We start from the raw sequence: 15,814 nt of genomic DNA, 5'->3' as shown, positions 1-15,814 counted from the left end.
CCCTTTGTAAGAAAATAAATTAATCATAAATATTAGGGTTTGTTTATGAACTCTAAATTCTATTTCACTGATCTCTATGTCTGTTCTTATGTCAGCAACACACTATCTCCATTTTTTTAGTTTGTAGTAAGTTTTGAAATCAGGTATTATGGGACCACCATCTGTGTTCTCTTCCATGATTATTTTGGCTATTCTGAGTCTCTTGCATTTCCTTACGAATTTTAGAATCAAGCTGGTCAATTTCTCCAAAAAAAGGCAGGTAGTATTTTGATAAGGATTGTGTTGAATGGGCAGCCCCTGTGGCGCAGCGGTTTAGCGCCGCCTGCAGCCTGGGGTGTGATCTTGGAGGCCCAGGATCAAGTCCCACGTCAGGCTCCCTGAATGGAGCCTGCTTCTCCCTCTGCCTGTGTCTCTGCCTCTCTCTCTCTGTGTGTCTCTACGAATAAATAAATAAAAATCTTTAAAAAAAAAAAAAAAAGGATTGTGTTGAATTTGTAGGTTAATATTGCCATCCTCACAATATTAAGTTTTCCAATCTAGAACATGATATATGTTTCCATTTATTTATTTTTTATTATTTTTTAAAGATTTTATTTATTTATTCATGAGAGACAGAGAGAGAGAGAGTGAGGCAGAGACACAGGCAGAGGGAGAAGCAGGCTCCATGCGGGGAGCCCGACGTGGACTCTCTCAGGTTTCTAGGATCACGCCCTGGACTGAAGGCAGCGCTAAACTGCTGAACCAGCTGGGCTACCCTATTTCCATTTATTTTGATCTTCTTTAATTTTTTCAGTAGTATTTTGTAGTTTTCAATATATAAATCTTATACTTTTGTTAAATTTATTCTTAAATGTCTTATTTTTTTATAATTCCTAATTTTATTGTCAGGTTATGTATTGCTAATGTATGTAAATATAATGCTTTTTGTATGTTGATTTTTGTATCCTATAATCTTGCAGAACTCATTTACAATTATACTTCATTTTATCACATTTAGTTTTATTGTACCTCACAGAATTTTATGTTTATTATTATTATTATTTTACAAATTGAAGATTTGCAGCAATCCTGCATCAAGCAAGTCTATCAGCACCATTTTTCAAGCAGCATTTGCTCACTTTCTGTCTCTGTCCATTTTGGTAATTCAATATTTCAAGCTTTTTCATTGCTTTATTTGTTACAGTGATCTGTGATTAGTGATCTGTGATGTTTCTATTATAATTGTCTTGGAGTGCCACACACTATGCGCATGTAAGTCGGTGAACTTAATAAATGTTTGTGTTCTAATTGCTCCACCAACTGGCCATTCCCCCATCTCTCCCTTTCCTCTGGCTTCCTCATTCCTTCAGTCACAACAATGTTGAAATTAAGCCAATGAGCCTTTAGGAGTTCAAATGAAAGGAAGGGTCATACTTCTCTCACTTTAACCCAAAAGCTAGAAGTGATTCAGCTTAGTGAGGAATGCATGCCAAAAATGAGAAGATCAAAAGCCTGGTCTCTTGCACCAAGCAGTTATCCAAATTATGAATACCAAGGAAAAATTCTTGGAGCACCTGGGTGGTGCAGTTGGTTAAACGTTGGACTCTTGGTTTCATCTTAGGTCATGATCTCAGGGTCGTGAGATCGAGCTGTGCTCAGTGCAGGGTCTGCCTGTGTTTCTCTCTCCCTCTTCCTCTGCCCCTTCCCCCCTGCACACTCTTTCTCTTTCTTTCTCAAATAAAAAATCTTTGAAAAGTTCTTAAAGGAAATGAAAAGTGTTACTACAGTGAACGCATGAATGATAAGAAAATAAAACAGCCTTATTGCTGCTATGGAGAAAGTTTGAGTGGTCTGGATAGATCAAGTCAGTCACAACAGTCCCGTAAACCAAAGCCTAATCCAGAGCAAGGTCCTAATTCTTCTCAATTCTGTACAGCCTGAGAGAGGTGAGGAAGCTGCAGCAGAAAAATGTAAAGCTAGCAGAGGTTGGTTCATGTGATTTAAGGAAAGAAACCATTTCCATAGTATAAATGTACAAGGTGGAGCAGCCAATTGTTCATGCAGAGGCTGCAGTAAGTTATCCAGAAGATCTGGCTAAGATAATTCATGAAGGTGGCTACCCTAAACAACAGGTTTTCAAGGTAGAGAAACAGATTTCTATCGGAAGAAGATGCCACCTAGGACTTTCATAGCTACAGAGGAGAAGTCAATGCCTGGCTTTAAAGCTTCAAAGGACAGGCTAACTCTCTTATAAAGAACTAATGTGGCTGGTGACTTTAAGTTGAAGCTAATGCTCATTTACTCTTACAAAAATCCTAAGGCTCTGAAGAATTATGCTAAATTTGCTCTACTTGTGCTCTTTAAATGGAACAACAAAACCTGGATGACAGCACATCTGCATCTGTTATGGTTTGCTAAGGTTTTTTTTTTTTTAAGATTTTATTTATTTATTCATAAGAGACACACAGAGAGGCAGAGACATAGATGGAGGGTGAAGCAGGCTTCTTGCAGGGAGCCTGATCCGGGACTCAATCCCCGGACCAGGATCATGCCCTGAGCCAAAGGCAGATGCTCAACCGCCTTAGTAAACCCAGGCGTCCCTGGTTTACTAAGTATTTTAAGCCCACTATTGAGACCTACTGCTCAGAAAAAAAGATTTCTTTCAAAATATTTCTGCTCATGGACAATGGATCTGGTCACCAAGACTCTGACAGAGATGCACAATGAGATTGATGTTTTCATGCCTGATAATACAACATCCATTCTGCAGCCAGAATGGGTCAAAGTAGTTTTGACTTTCAAGTCTTATTATTTAAGAATACAGTTTTTAAGGCTGTAGCTGCAATAGATAGTGATTCCTTTGATGGATTTGGACAAAGTAAATTGAAAACCTCTGGAAAGGATTCACCATTCTAGATGCCATTAAACATATTTGTGATTCATAGGAAGAAGTCAAAATATTGGCATTAACAGAAGTTTGGAAGAGGTTGATTCCAACTTTATTTTTTTTAATTTTTTTATTTATTTATGATAGTCACAGAGAGAGAGAGAGAGGCAGAGACAGAAGCAGGCTCCATGCACCGGAAGCCCGATGTGGGATTCGATCCCGGGTCTCCAGGATCGCGCCCTGGGCCAAAGGCAGGCGCCAAACCGCTGCGCCACCCAGGGATCCCTGATTCCAACTTTATGGATGACATGAAGGGGCTCAAAACTTCAGTGGGGGAAGTAACCACTGGTGTGGGGGAATAAGAATTAGAAGTGGAGCTTGAAGATGGGACTGGATTGCTGCAATCTCATGATAAGACTAATGGATGAGGAATTGCTTCTTATGGATGAGCAGAGAAAGTGGTTTCTTGAGATGGAAACTACTCCTGGTGAAGATGCTGTGAAGATTGAAGATTGTTGTCAAAATGACAACAAAGGATTTGGAACATTACATAAACTTAGTTGATGAAGCAGTGGCAGGTTTTGAGAGAACTGACTCCAACTTTTATATCTACTGGAAAAGCAAAACACTCATTGACTATTTTATTGTGATATTTGCTTTATTGTGGTCTGGAATCTAACCTGCAATATCTCTGCAGTACGCCTGTATAATAATGAAAAAGATGAATAAAAGAATCTACAAGTAAGAAATATGTCTTTTAAAATGCCTAAGAGGGGCACCTGGGTGGCTCAGTTGGTTTAGCGACCAACTCTTGGTTTCGGCTCAGGTCATGATCCCAGGGTCTTGGGAGTTAGCCCTGAGTCAGGCTCCATGCTCAGCGTGGTGTCTATTGGAGATTATCTCCATCTCCCCCCCCCGCACCCCCATGCTCCTCCTCTGCTCATGCTGTTTTTCTCACTCTCTAAAATAAAAATAAATAAAATCTTTAAAAAAATAAAAATGCCTAAGAAAATTAAAACTTCCCAAACAAGAGAGTTGTCACATTGAACTTGAAGGTAAGAGAAGAGTTTGTTATAGCATCAAAATTTTATCACAGGCAGAGGGATGCACAGGTGATATTTTGAAACTATCAGTTCTGAATAGTTACCTGAAAATATGACAAGGAACCGGAGATCTCTGCAGAATGATTTATTGGGACAAGTAAGCAAGCAGAGGAAGTGGGATTAGAACCACATGGGAAGACTGAGGGAAGCCAACACAATGTAGATACAAGAGGAAAATGTCTGGAGTTGGGTTGAGACTGATCAGTGGGGTTGGATTGAGAAGCATGGAATGCAGCAGGGAACTGGTCATCTTTGGGCTATGACAGTCAATACTCAATAAGGGGTAAAGATCTGGTTGGTCTCTGGAAGCCAGAAGCAGTTCTTGGCTGGGATCTGCAGAAGAAGATAGACATCATGCTAGATGTTCCAGAGGACAATGACTGTGACCACAGAGGTCGCCATGAAGAGCAAGTAGAGGCAGAAGAGCAGGGTGTCCATCATGTGGCTGAACTGCACCCACAAGTTGACCAAGTGCTGTCTCTGAGCTTCATCTTCCTGCTGGGCCCTTGTGGACTCAGGACACCCATTTAACTCTGCCTCTCTGGGACCTGACACCTTTCTCACCAACTCCACAGGCTCCTTCACACCTACAGAGGGAAAGAGACTCAGCCATGGGCCATGAAGTGCACCTGAGGAGGGAGGCGGCCAGGGAAGGAGGCAGGAGCAGAGGAGTGGAGCTGTGGGAAGAGGAAGTGTGGGCAGTGCTGACTCCCCTTACCAGGCAGATGGGCAGGGGGGAGGCCTATGCCTTTATTTATCTTCTGGGGTGCAGTGGGGCAACATGTCCTTGGGTTGGCCCAGTAGAGGAGCAGAGAGTAGAGCCACCGAGGCATGGGTGGGGGCTGGGTGGTGGCCAGGTGCAGCAGGTAGGTGATGAAAATGGTCTCCAGCAGGCTGACCACCATCAGGGACAGACACAGGGCAAAGTAGACACCTGGAGGGAAGGTAGGCCTACATGTGGTCCAGAGGCACCAACCAAGGACTTCTCCAATCCCACCCCAGCAGGCATAGAGCTTCCTTTTCCTAGTATATCTCCCTCCACTGAGCTAGTTCAGCCAATCCTTCCCACCCTTTTCCCAAAGGCTAGGGAGGCCATACTGATAAGAGGAGTGCCACTGGTGGGGAGTAAGTCATTCATCATGAGCAGGAAGACATTGTAGCCCAGCAGAAGGGTTATCTTGAATGGAGCACGATTTCCACTTTCTGCTGGCAGGTAGAAGCTGAGGGCATCGATGGCAATCAGGAAGCCACTGGGCACTAAAAGGTTTATGATGTAGAGCCTGGGCCTGCGCCTGATGGCCACCTTGGGAGAGGGAAGAGAAGGCAGTGGATAAGGTATTTGGAGGCTGCCAGGAATAATAGTGATTATGTCTCTGCCTTTCTTTTTCTTTTCTTTTTCTTATTTAAAATAAAATAAGCATTTTATTTATCTATTTAGAGAGAGAGAGAGAGAGAGAGCGCGAGCGCATAGGGGGAGGGGCAGAGGGAGAGAGAGAAGCAGACTCCCTACTGAGCAGGGAGTTTGACTGGGGGCTGGATCCCAGGACCTGAAATCATGACCTGAGCCAAAGGCAGATGCTTAACCAACGAAGCCACCTAGATGCTCCATATCTCTCCCTTTCTTGTTGGTCTGATATTACCCTGAGATCTAGAGGTATGCAGAATGCAGTTTCATAATTAAGTACAGAATCTGCCAGGGATGAGTTAGGCCAGAGCAGTGAGCTTTAGGGAAAAGAGCATGGCTAGGCAGCCAAGAGATAAGGTTCAAGTCTGGCAGAAGTAAAACTGAGAAACCCTGAAACTTGGGAGATACCCACCTGGTGGAAATTCTAGGTAAGGGTAGAAGCAAGCAAGGAAGGAAAAAGCAAGGACCTCTGAACTCACATAGAACATGATCTGATCATATAGGCTGGTGCCCAGGGACATCTTTGGGGTGGCCTTGTTGATGCCCAGGAGCTCCCACTCTCCATGTGTTTGAACGATGTCCCGGGACGTGTCTGCTATTTCCCACACTTCTTTCTCCATGCCCAGTAACATGTTCTCCACTGAAAGGGAAATCCAGGTCATTTCCCAAGGATATAGTTGCCTGTCAACTCAACTGCACTCTCTTTTTCTTTCATTTCATTAAACACATATTTTTGAGTATCTACCATATGGCAGAAACTTTGCAACAGGGAATGGTATCAACAAGACAGATTTCGGGATCCCTGGGTGGCGCAGCGGTTTGGTGCCTGCCTTTGGCCCAGGGCGCGATCCGGGAGATCCGGGATCGAATCCCACGTCGGGCTCCCTGCGTGGAGCCTGCTTCTCCCTCTGCCTTTGTCTCTGCCTCTCTCTCTCTCTCTGTGACTATCATAAATAAATAAATGAATAAAAATTAAAAAAAATCTTAAAAAAAAAACAAGACAGATTTGGGTTCTGCCTTTATGGAAAATATTTAAACATGCATAGAGCCTTAATCTTTGCTCTACCTATACACCTTGGTCACCATCTGTTCATAATTTCTTTATATTTTACTTTCTGTTGTATTGGTTGCTCTCATTCACCCATATCCCTGAGACTCCACTGCAACTTACCTGTGTAGAGAAATGAGCTGAAGGTGAGTGTGCAGTTCTGCTGGTCAAAAGGGAAGTAGAAGATGTCCAGGTTACAGATGCTGGTCACCTTCATGGGTTTCTTATATCTGATGCGACCTTCATTACTTACATATGCTGTGAGGTCTTTTGGGGTTTTATCTATATCCATACTGTAAGAGAGATGGAGTGGGATGTAGGTACTATGGTTTTTCTTTTTACCTTTCTGGTCATTTCTCAGCCATCTAAGACCACTTATAGTGGCTCCAAATGGTATATTGTAAATTCTACTGATTCCAGGAAATGGGGCTTCCCTCTGGCTTTTCCCAGCCCTTAATACGCACAACTCAACGATGAAAATGTCTGGGAGCCACAGGTTCTTGGTTGCCACACTGATCTTCGTGATGCCCTCACACTCTTCTGGGTTCCATCTGATAAATGGGTTATCCCAGACCTAGAGCCCAGTGGAGGAGAAGTGAGAGCCTGATATAAATTGAGGCTATTTTTTCCTGTCCTTTGATTTTTCTTTAAAAGAGTTATGAAATATTTCAAGCACTTCAAAAGTAGATAAGATAATATAATAAGCATGTGTTTCTACCACTCAAACTTTGTAGAATAAATATTTTGATAAATTTACTTTAGCTTTTTTCAAGAAATAAGAATGACAGAATTGAAACACTCTGTGTTCATTTCTTCATAAATTTTTTTTCCTTCATAAATTTTGATTCATCTCCTTTCCCATTTCTGTGAGAAACTACTGGTGATCAGAGAAATCCCCTCCTTTCTTCAGTAGGAATGAGATTCAGAGCTGAAAGATCAGTAACTTAGCCTCTGAGCTAAAATTTCCTTAGTATGAAATAAGGGGATTAGTAAGTATCAAATGAAATAAGGCTAATCAATGGATTTTGAAACTAATGTTATTCATAGGTATTATGTGTTAGTATATAGCATGGCTTCAACTGTCTTCCAGACCCCTTTCACCAGTCTTTATTGTAAGGAAATCTTGAACAAACCCTTGGGTTCTTTGAAGTCAAGAGACTTAGTGGTCTTCCTCTCCTTGGCAGGTACCAGGCACCACCCTCCCTTGTCTCTGGGATGACCTTTCCTAACTCTCTTTTCCAAGGATTGTCCAATTTTGGGTGTGCTTGTCTCGTCTAAGGACACTTTCAACAGCAGCTGTAGTTTGTGAAACCACAGCCACAACACAGGGCTCTATGCACATTAAATGAAGACTTGTACTAGATCAGTGCTTCTCAAATCTCACTTTGTATATAAAACACCTGGGGATTGTATTGAACTGTAGAAGCTGATTCAGTAGGTTGGGTGACTAACTTACCCTGAGGATTTTGCTGGTTTAAGCATTGGAAATTCCACATACTGAGAATTCCTCAGTCTTGGGCATCCTGGGATGGTTGGCTACACTAGGCAAGACCCAAGATTGTGTGCATTTCTAGGTTTCCAGCTGGTGTGGTAAACCAGTGCTGCCCATCTGGTAACTACACTTTGGGAGCAATATTAGGTGATCATTACAATTACTCCTCTCCTCTCTCCTTCCCTTCAACCAAGCTTTTCAAATTGGAAACTTATTTCATTTACTTTCATTTTCCCCCTCTTGTTTTCTTTTCTTTTTTTTTTTTTTAAAGATTTTATTTATTTATGAGAGACAGAGAGAGAGAGAGGTAGAGACAAAGGCAGAGGGAGAAGCACGCTCCTCGCAGGGATCCCGACGTGGGACTCAATCCCGGGTCTCCAGGATCAGGCCCTGGGCTGAAGGCGGTGCTAAACCACTGAGCCACCCAGGCTGTCCATCCCCTCTTGTTTTCTAATTAATGCACCTAAGATAGAAATTTTCTACTGAGTTATACTTTGGCTATATTTATAGATTTTCATATGTAGGACTCTTCATTTCTAATTAGTTCATAATTTCTGTTTGCTTTATTTTCTCTTTATTTTTTTAAAGATTTATTTATTTATTAGAGAGAGAGAGAGCATGCATGCATGAGTGTGCACACAGTGGGAAGAGGCAGAGGGAGAGGGAGAGAAAGTCTCAAGCAGACTCTGAACTAAGTGTCAAATCTGGTGCAGGGCTCTATGTCATGACCCTGAGATCACAACCTAAGCCAAAAGCAGGAGTCGGATGCTTAACTGACTGTGCCACCCAGGTGCCCCTGTTTTCTCTTTAGGCCAAATTATCAGGAAGTTTAATTTTAAATTCCCAGAAAATAATGTTTTCTTTGGGAGGGCTATCTTTTTCTGGTTAGTTTCATTTTCTTGCATTGTGATCAGAGACTGTGGTCTAGTTAATTTCTGCTTTCTCAACTCGATTGAGATCTTCTTTGTGGCCAAAAATATGGTCAGTGTGGGACAATATTCCATTCGTGTCAAAAGAGATTTTACCTGTTTGTTGGCACAAAGGTTGATGTTTATTAAATCAAGTTTTTTTTCTTTTCTTTTCTTTTCTTTTCTTTTCTTTCTTTTCTTTTCTTTTCTTTTTTTCTTTTTTTCTAAGTAGGCTCCATGTCCAGCGTGGAGCTCAACATGGGGCTTAAACTCATGACCCTAAGATCAAGACCTGAGCCAATATCAAGAGTTGATATTGCCAGCTGAGCCATGCAGGCACCCCTAAATCAAGTTTCTTAGGTGAGCTGCTAAAAACCACAATATTTTTATTCTTTTTCTACTTGATTTTTGAAAGCAGTATATTGAAGCCTCTCACCATCACTGTAGATTTTTCAACTTCTCCATCATGTGTTCCAAAGATACGTTGTTAGGTACATAAAGGTCATAATTATATCTTTGTTTAAAATCCTTTCTGATTATAAATGAAGAGAGAAAATAAAATAAACAGTATTGGCCATACCATTTCCAGCCACAGGAATGATGACAAGAGCTGTAGTTGTTCATCCTGTCAAAAGAATTTCCTGTTTCCAGTATGATACTGTTAAGAAGTCTGTCCATTCCTCCCACTCCCCACTTTTGTTTACCAACCCCAGGGTATGTAAAAGTGCTGTGATCAAGACCAACATGTAGGTCAAGTACAAGAGCTTGATTAAACTGATATGTTGGGCCATGGGTTGGAGAGTTGACAGGAGGACTTCTCAACCCTGGCTGTCTCTTAGCATCACTTGAGGAGCTTAAAAATACTGAAGTTTGGGTTCCATCCAATCAGAACCTCTGGGAGTGGAGCCTGAACAGTGGTATGCAGCCAGGGTAAAGAATCACTGAGTGAAAAGAAATTTTCTATGTGCTGTTATATCTCATCCTATTGAACCAGACACAGTTTCTTTGAGATCCCCATTGGGCAAATGACATATAGCGATGATGGAGGAAGCTGCAATGCAGACAAGGGCTTTTGGGGTTGCCTTGCCAGGGTGGGAAAAAATTAAGGGCCAGAGAGGTCAGCACTCACCACATCTAGGATGGCAGACATAGTGAAGGAGATATTGACTAGAGTGGGGATGCTGAAGTTGGTGACTGGACGGAAAGCCTTCCTGTCAAACGCTGAATCCAGAACAGTGGGGTACACCCCATGCTGGCCAAACCCTGAGCAGTTGATGATGAAGGTACTGCCCTTTCCTGTAGTGGATATAGAATGTGTGAGAAGGAGGGAAGTCTCATGTTGCCTATAGGAAAGGTCCTTATGACAGGATCTTGGGGGTTGCCTGTGATAATAATGATAGCTAAAATTTATTGAGCATTGACTATGTGCCAGGTATAGTCTAAGCTCTTAAAACAAATTACCTCATTTAATCCTCCCAACCCCCTATCACGTAGAAATGATTTTTATCCTTATGTAATAAATGAGTCAACTGAGATGCAATAAGAGGAGGTCAAATATATAAAGGGCAGAAACTGGACTTGATCTGAACCCTAATTTGTTTGATGTTGCTGCAGCATACACCCCCAATGAGGAGATAGAGAATGGGGAGGAGGATCACCCAGAGGTTGGGTGCTGCCTACCAAGGCCAGGGAGGTGGGTTGGGCTGGAAGGCAAATGATGGAAGCTAATGTGGTAAGGTGAGTTAGGGCTCTGGCCTTCTTCCTAATGTTTCTATTTCCATGCAAAGCATGCCCAAATCCATATGCAAACTGAGCCCTGGGACAGTGATAGCCATCGGCTAGGATTTCACTGGGGGGAGGGGGCAAAGAGAATGCACCTGTTTCATCTTCACTGCCCCTTATTTCCTTCCTTCTCCCTATTTTGCTGCTCAACTGTCTATCAGTTTTCTACTTTGAGGCTTTTGAGGTATTTCCTTCCCCTCATTTCTGACTAATAGATATTCCAATTCTCTACTGGTAGAAATTTGTTAGAGGAATAACAACCTGGAATGAGAGAGAGGGTTGTGTGCCAAGAACATCGAGCTTTATCCATTCCCAGAGTCACAGTGCTCTCCAGCTAAATCCTTGAATCATTCTATGAGCAGTGAGTATTTATTTGTCAAGCATGGTCTGTGAGTAACCAGATGAACATTTCTAATGTTTTCTGCTGAGTAGACTAGGTGTACAATTTCTTTCTCTTTTTTGTACTGGCCCCTAAAGTCACCACTGGTACAGCCCTCCTCTATGGACCCTTATCCAGAAGTTATATGACAATATAAGTGGGAGAGATGACATTTATTGATACCTATCAAATGCCAGGCAGCCACTGCTACTCACTTTCTCTCACTGAATCCTCACAACTCTGAAAGGTAGGTTCTGTTTTACATATGAGGAAACTGGAGCTCAGAGAAGCCAGGTAATTTGCCCAAGGTTAAATAAGGAGCAAAGTGAGGGACCAAGATTCAAACCTAGGTTTGTCTGTCTCCAAATCCCATGTTCTTTCCACTATACCATGCTAACTGCCTGAAAGAGAAGCACACTCCATTTTCACTCTCCACCTGCTACCTTCTGGCATCTTACCTAACCTAGAGCACTTGATTCTGTAGGTGGATGGGCAAGTTATGGCTTAAAATGAGCACTTTGCTAGAATGGGGTGGGTTTCATAGCTATAGAAAAAAAGAATTATATCTGTGTGTAAAAAGATGGATGGACATTTACGCTAAATGGTAGAGAAGACAATCAGGGATGGTTCATGGGAAGAGAAATAGAAGTGTTCCTGTGTGGCACATCTCTGGAAGGATATTTTCTATCTTTCAGAGAAGGAAAGTCTATTCAGGCATTATTATAACAAAATTATGAAATAAGAATGCCCATTTTAGGTAATCTCTGGGAATTGGAAATTTGTAAGAAGTTTCTAGGTGTTCAACTACAGAGAGTCTTCGCTTTCCCCCCCCGTTGTTGCCCCTTTCTTACCTTGAATTAGAAGACTGAGGACAAGGAAGAAGGGGAATCTGTTTTTGTGGAACCAGCTTCCTTCCATCTTCTTTGTCTAAATTCTTCCCTGAGAGTGTGCCAGCACCCAGGAATCCCTAGATTAAAGGATCACAGGCCACACCTAGAGTCTAATTTTGAATATTGATAGCATTGGTTGACCACTGACATTTGTTACCTTCCTGGAAAGAGAGTCCTGGATGTCTTGTTCTTGCCCATGCTGGAGGGTCTGTTTGCTTTTAAGACTTTTTCTCTTATAAAAAATTAAGGAGTCAATCCCATTTATTTATTCCAAACCATAAGATACCTAGGAATAAACTTAACCAAAGAGGCAAAAGATCTGTACTCAGGAAACTATAGAACACTCATGAAAGAAATTGAGGAAGACAAAGAAATGGAAAAATATTCCATGCACATGGATTGGAACAACAAATATTGTTAAAATATCTATGCTACCTAGAGCAATCTGTACATTCAATGCATTCCCTATCAAACTATCCACTTATTTCATAGAATTGGAACAAATAATCCTAAAATTTGTATGGAGCCAGAAAAGACCTCGAATAGCCAAAGAATGTTGAAAAAGAAAACCACAATTCTGGACTTCAAACTCTATTACAAAGATGTAATAATCAAGACAGTGTGGTACTGGCACAAAAACAGACACATAGAGCAATGGAACAGAATAGAGAACCCAGAAATGGACCCTCAACTCTATGATCAACTAATCTTCAAAAAAGCAGGCAAGAATATCCAATGGAAAAAAGACAGTCTCTTCAATAAATGGTGTTGGGAAAATTGGACAGCCACTTGCAGAAGAATGAAACTGGACCATTTTCTCACACCATACACAAAAATAGACTCAAAATGGATGAAAGACCTAAATGTGAGACAGGAATTCATCAAAATCCTAGAGGAGAACACAGGCAGCAATCTCTTTGACCTTGACTGCAGCAACTTATTGCTAGACACGTTTCCAAAGGCAACGGAAACAAAGTCAAAAAAGAACTATTTGAACTTCATCAAGATAAAAAGCTTTTACACAGCAAAGGAAACAAACAAATGACCTATCAGATAAAGGGCTAATATGCAAAATCTATAGAGAACTTTTCAAATTCAACACCCAAAGAACAAATAATCCAATCAAGAAATGGGCAGAAGACATGAACAGACATTTCTCTAAAGAAGACATACATATGGCCAACAGACACATGAAAAAGTGTTCAACATCACTTGGCATCAAGGAAATACAAATAAAAACCGAATGAGATACTACCTCACACTGGTCACAATGGCTAAAATGAACAAGTCAGGAAACAACAGATGTTGGCAAAGATGCTAAGAAAGGGGAACCCTTGTACACTCTTGGTGGGAATGCATGCTGGTGCAGACACTCTGGAAAACAGTATGGAGGTTCCTCAAAAAGTTGAAAATAGAGCTACCCTGGGCAGCCCCGGTGGCGCAGCAGTTTAGCGCCACCTGCCCCAGGGCGTGATCCTGGAGACCCGGGATCGAGTCCCATGTCAGGCTCTCTGTATGGTGCCTGCTTCTCCTCTGCCTGTGTCTCTGCCTCTCTCTCTCTCTCTCTCTCTCTCTCTCTCTGTCTCTATGAATAAATAAATAAAATCTTAAAAAAAAAAGAAAAGAAAAAAAGGAAATAGAGCTACCCTATGACCCAGCAATTGCATTACTGGGTATTTACCCCACAGATACAAATGTAGTGATCTGAAGGGGCACCTGCACCCCAATGTTTACAGCAGCAGTGTCCACAATAGCCAAACTATAGAAAGAGCCTCGATGTCCATCAACAGATGAATGGATAATGAAGATGTGGTATGTATATACAACGGAATACTACTATGCCATCAAAAAAGAAAAAATCTTGCCATTTGCGATGATGTGGATAGAACTAAAGGATATTATGCTAAGAGAAATAAGTGAATCAGAGAAAGACAATTATATGATTTCACTCATGTGGAATTTAAGAAACAAAACAGGATCATAGAGGAAGAGAAGAAAAAACAAGATGAAATCATAGAGGGAGACAACCATAAGAGACTCTTTTTAAAAAAAAATTTTTTTATTCATGAGAGACACACAGAGAGAGGCAGAGACACAGGCAGAGGGAGAAGCAGACTCCTTACAGGGAGCCCGATATGGGACTCAATCTTAGGACTCCAGAACCACGCCCTGACCTGAAGGCAGATGCTCAATGGCTGAGCCACCCAGGCATCCCAGAGACTCAATTATAGGAAACAAACTGAGGATTGCTGGAGGGGAGGGGATGGGAGGTGGGGTAACTGTGTGATGAACATTAAGGAGGGCATATGATCTAATGAGCACTGGGTATTACATAAGACTGATGAATCACTGACCTCTACCTTTGAAGCCAATAATACATTATATGTTAATTAATTGAATTAAAGAAAATTTTTAAAAGTTAAGGAAAAAAAAGACTTTATCTCATATAATTCACTACAATATTCATGGTTGTGGATTAGTTGATAGGTATCACATTCAGACTTTTGTGTGATTTCTCAGTCTTAAGACTCATCTCTTCAATTCTGGAAAATTCTCAGCCATTTAAAAATACTGTATTTCCCCTATGTGTTTTCTCTTATTAGATATATGTTGGATCATTCCTTTCACTTCACATGGCTTTAACCTCTTATATTAGTTTCCCACTGCTATTGTAACAAATCATAAACTTAGGTGGCTTTAAAAAACACAAATTTATTATTTTACATTTTTGTAGGCCAGAAGTCTGAAATGAGTCTCACAGAGATAAAATCAATGTTTTGCCACAGCTGCATTCCTTCTGGAGGCTCTAGGAGCAAATTCATTTCCTTGTCTTTTCCAGTTTTTTTTTTTCTTTTCTTTTCCAGTTTTTAGAGGCTGCCTGCATTCCTTGAAGGTTCATGGTCCCATTTTCCCATCTTTAAAGCCAGAAACATTAGCAAGTCTTTTTCACACAGCCATCTCTCTGCTTCCTATGCTCTTCTCTCTCCTCTTTCGCTTTTAAGGACCTTGATGATTACAAGGGGCCCACCTGGATAATCCAGGACACTCTCCCTACTCAAGGTCAGCCAGTTAGCCAATTTAATTCCATCTGCAACCTTAATTCACCCCTTTCCATGTAACATATTCACAGGTTCCAGAGATAAGGATGTGACCATCCGGGATCCCTGGGTGGCTCAGCGGTTTAGCACCCGCCTTCAGCTCAGGGCGTGATTCTGGAGTTCTGGGATCGAGTCCTGTGTCGGGCTCCCTGCATGGATCCTGCTTCTGCCTCTGCCTCTCCCTCTCTCTCTCTCTCTCTCTCTCTCTGTCTCTCATGAATAAATAAATTTAAAAAAAAAAGGATGTGAACATCCTTGGGGGACCATTATTCTGCCTATTATATCCCTCTTTTATGTTTTCCATCCATTTATCTATGTCTCTAGTAATTCTTTCAGATCTACTTTCCAGGTAACACATTTTCTTCTCAATTGTATTTAAACTATTATCTAATCTGTCTACTGAGTTTTCAATTTCAGTGATTATATTTTTTGTTTCTGTAAGTTCTATTTGGTTCTTTTAAGAAATCTATCTGGGATCACTGGGTGGCGCAGCGGTTTAGCGCCTGCCTTTGGCCCAGGGCGCGATCCTGGAGACCTGGGATCGAATCCCACGTCGGGCTCCCGGTGCATGGAGCCTGCTTCTCTCTCTGCCTGTGTCTCTGCCTCTCTCTCTCTCTGTGTGACTATCATAAATAAATAAAAATTAAAAAGAAATCAATCTATTTGACTCGTTCGTTCCTTCCTCCCATTCTCCCTCCCTAACTTCTTTCTTTCTTGTATTGTTCTTTCATTTTGGATCCAAATATTTCTTTAATCTTTTATTATTTGTAACTGTTAAAGCAAAACCAAAATGGAGACCACAGTTTGAATATATTCCTAGACCAAACCCTCATAATCATGCAA

General features: G+C 41.4%; 1 protein-coding gene and 1 long non-coding RNA gene across 2 annotated transcripts in view; one reads left to right on the top strand and one right to left on the bottom strand.

The window, feature by feature from the left end:
- Window positions 1-15,814, top strand: part of LOC129498332 (uncharacterized) — a 48,126-nt gene that overhangs the window by 11,031 nt on the left and 21,281 nt on the right. The gene's annotated exons all lie outside the window — the stretch shown is intronic.
- LOC129498330 (5-hydroxytryptamine receptor 3E-like) lies at window positions 4,071-11,901 on the bottom strand. Its single transcript, XM_055307642.1, has 9 exons — window positions 11,835-11,901; window positions 9,952-10,118; window positions 9,403-9,447; window positions 6,887-6,996; window positions 6,546-6,715; window positions 5,854-6,014; window positions 5,068-5,272; window positions 4,688-4,903; window positions 4,071-4,556 (listed from the first exon to the last, which is right to left on the bottom strand). Exons 1-9 carry the CDS (start codon window positions 11,899-11,901, stop codon window positions 4,327-4,329), a joined length of 1,371 nt encoding a protein of 456 aa, XP_055163617.1. The 3' UTR covers window positions 4,071-4,326.

This window comes from Nyctereutes procyonoides, unplaced genomic scaffold, assembly GCF_905146905.1.
Source record: "Nyctereutes procyonoides isolate TBG_1078 unplaced genomic scaffold, NYPRO_anot_genome, whole genome shotgun sequence".
Lineage (NCBI taxonomy): Eukaryota > Metazoa > Chordata > Mammalia > Carnivora > Canidae > Nyctereutes > Nyctereutes procyonoides.
This window is presented reverse-complemented; position numbering and strand designations above follow the sequence as displayed.

Excerpts from the sequence above, each read along its gene's own strand:
- LOC129498330 (XM_055307642.1), bottom strand. The coding sequence starts at position 11,901 with ATGGAAGGAAGCTGGTTCCACAAAAACAGATTCCCCTTCTTCCTTGTC. Across the intron at positions 10,119-11,834 it reads CCTCAGTCTTCTAATTCAAG|GAAAGGGCAGTACCTTCATC; the intron begins GTAAGAAAGGGG and ends TATCCACTACAG. Across the intron at positions 4,557-4,687 it reads CCCCCCTGCCCATCTGCCTG|GTGTGAAGGAGCCTGTGGAG; the intron begins GTAAGGGGAGTC and ends TTCCCTCTGTAG.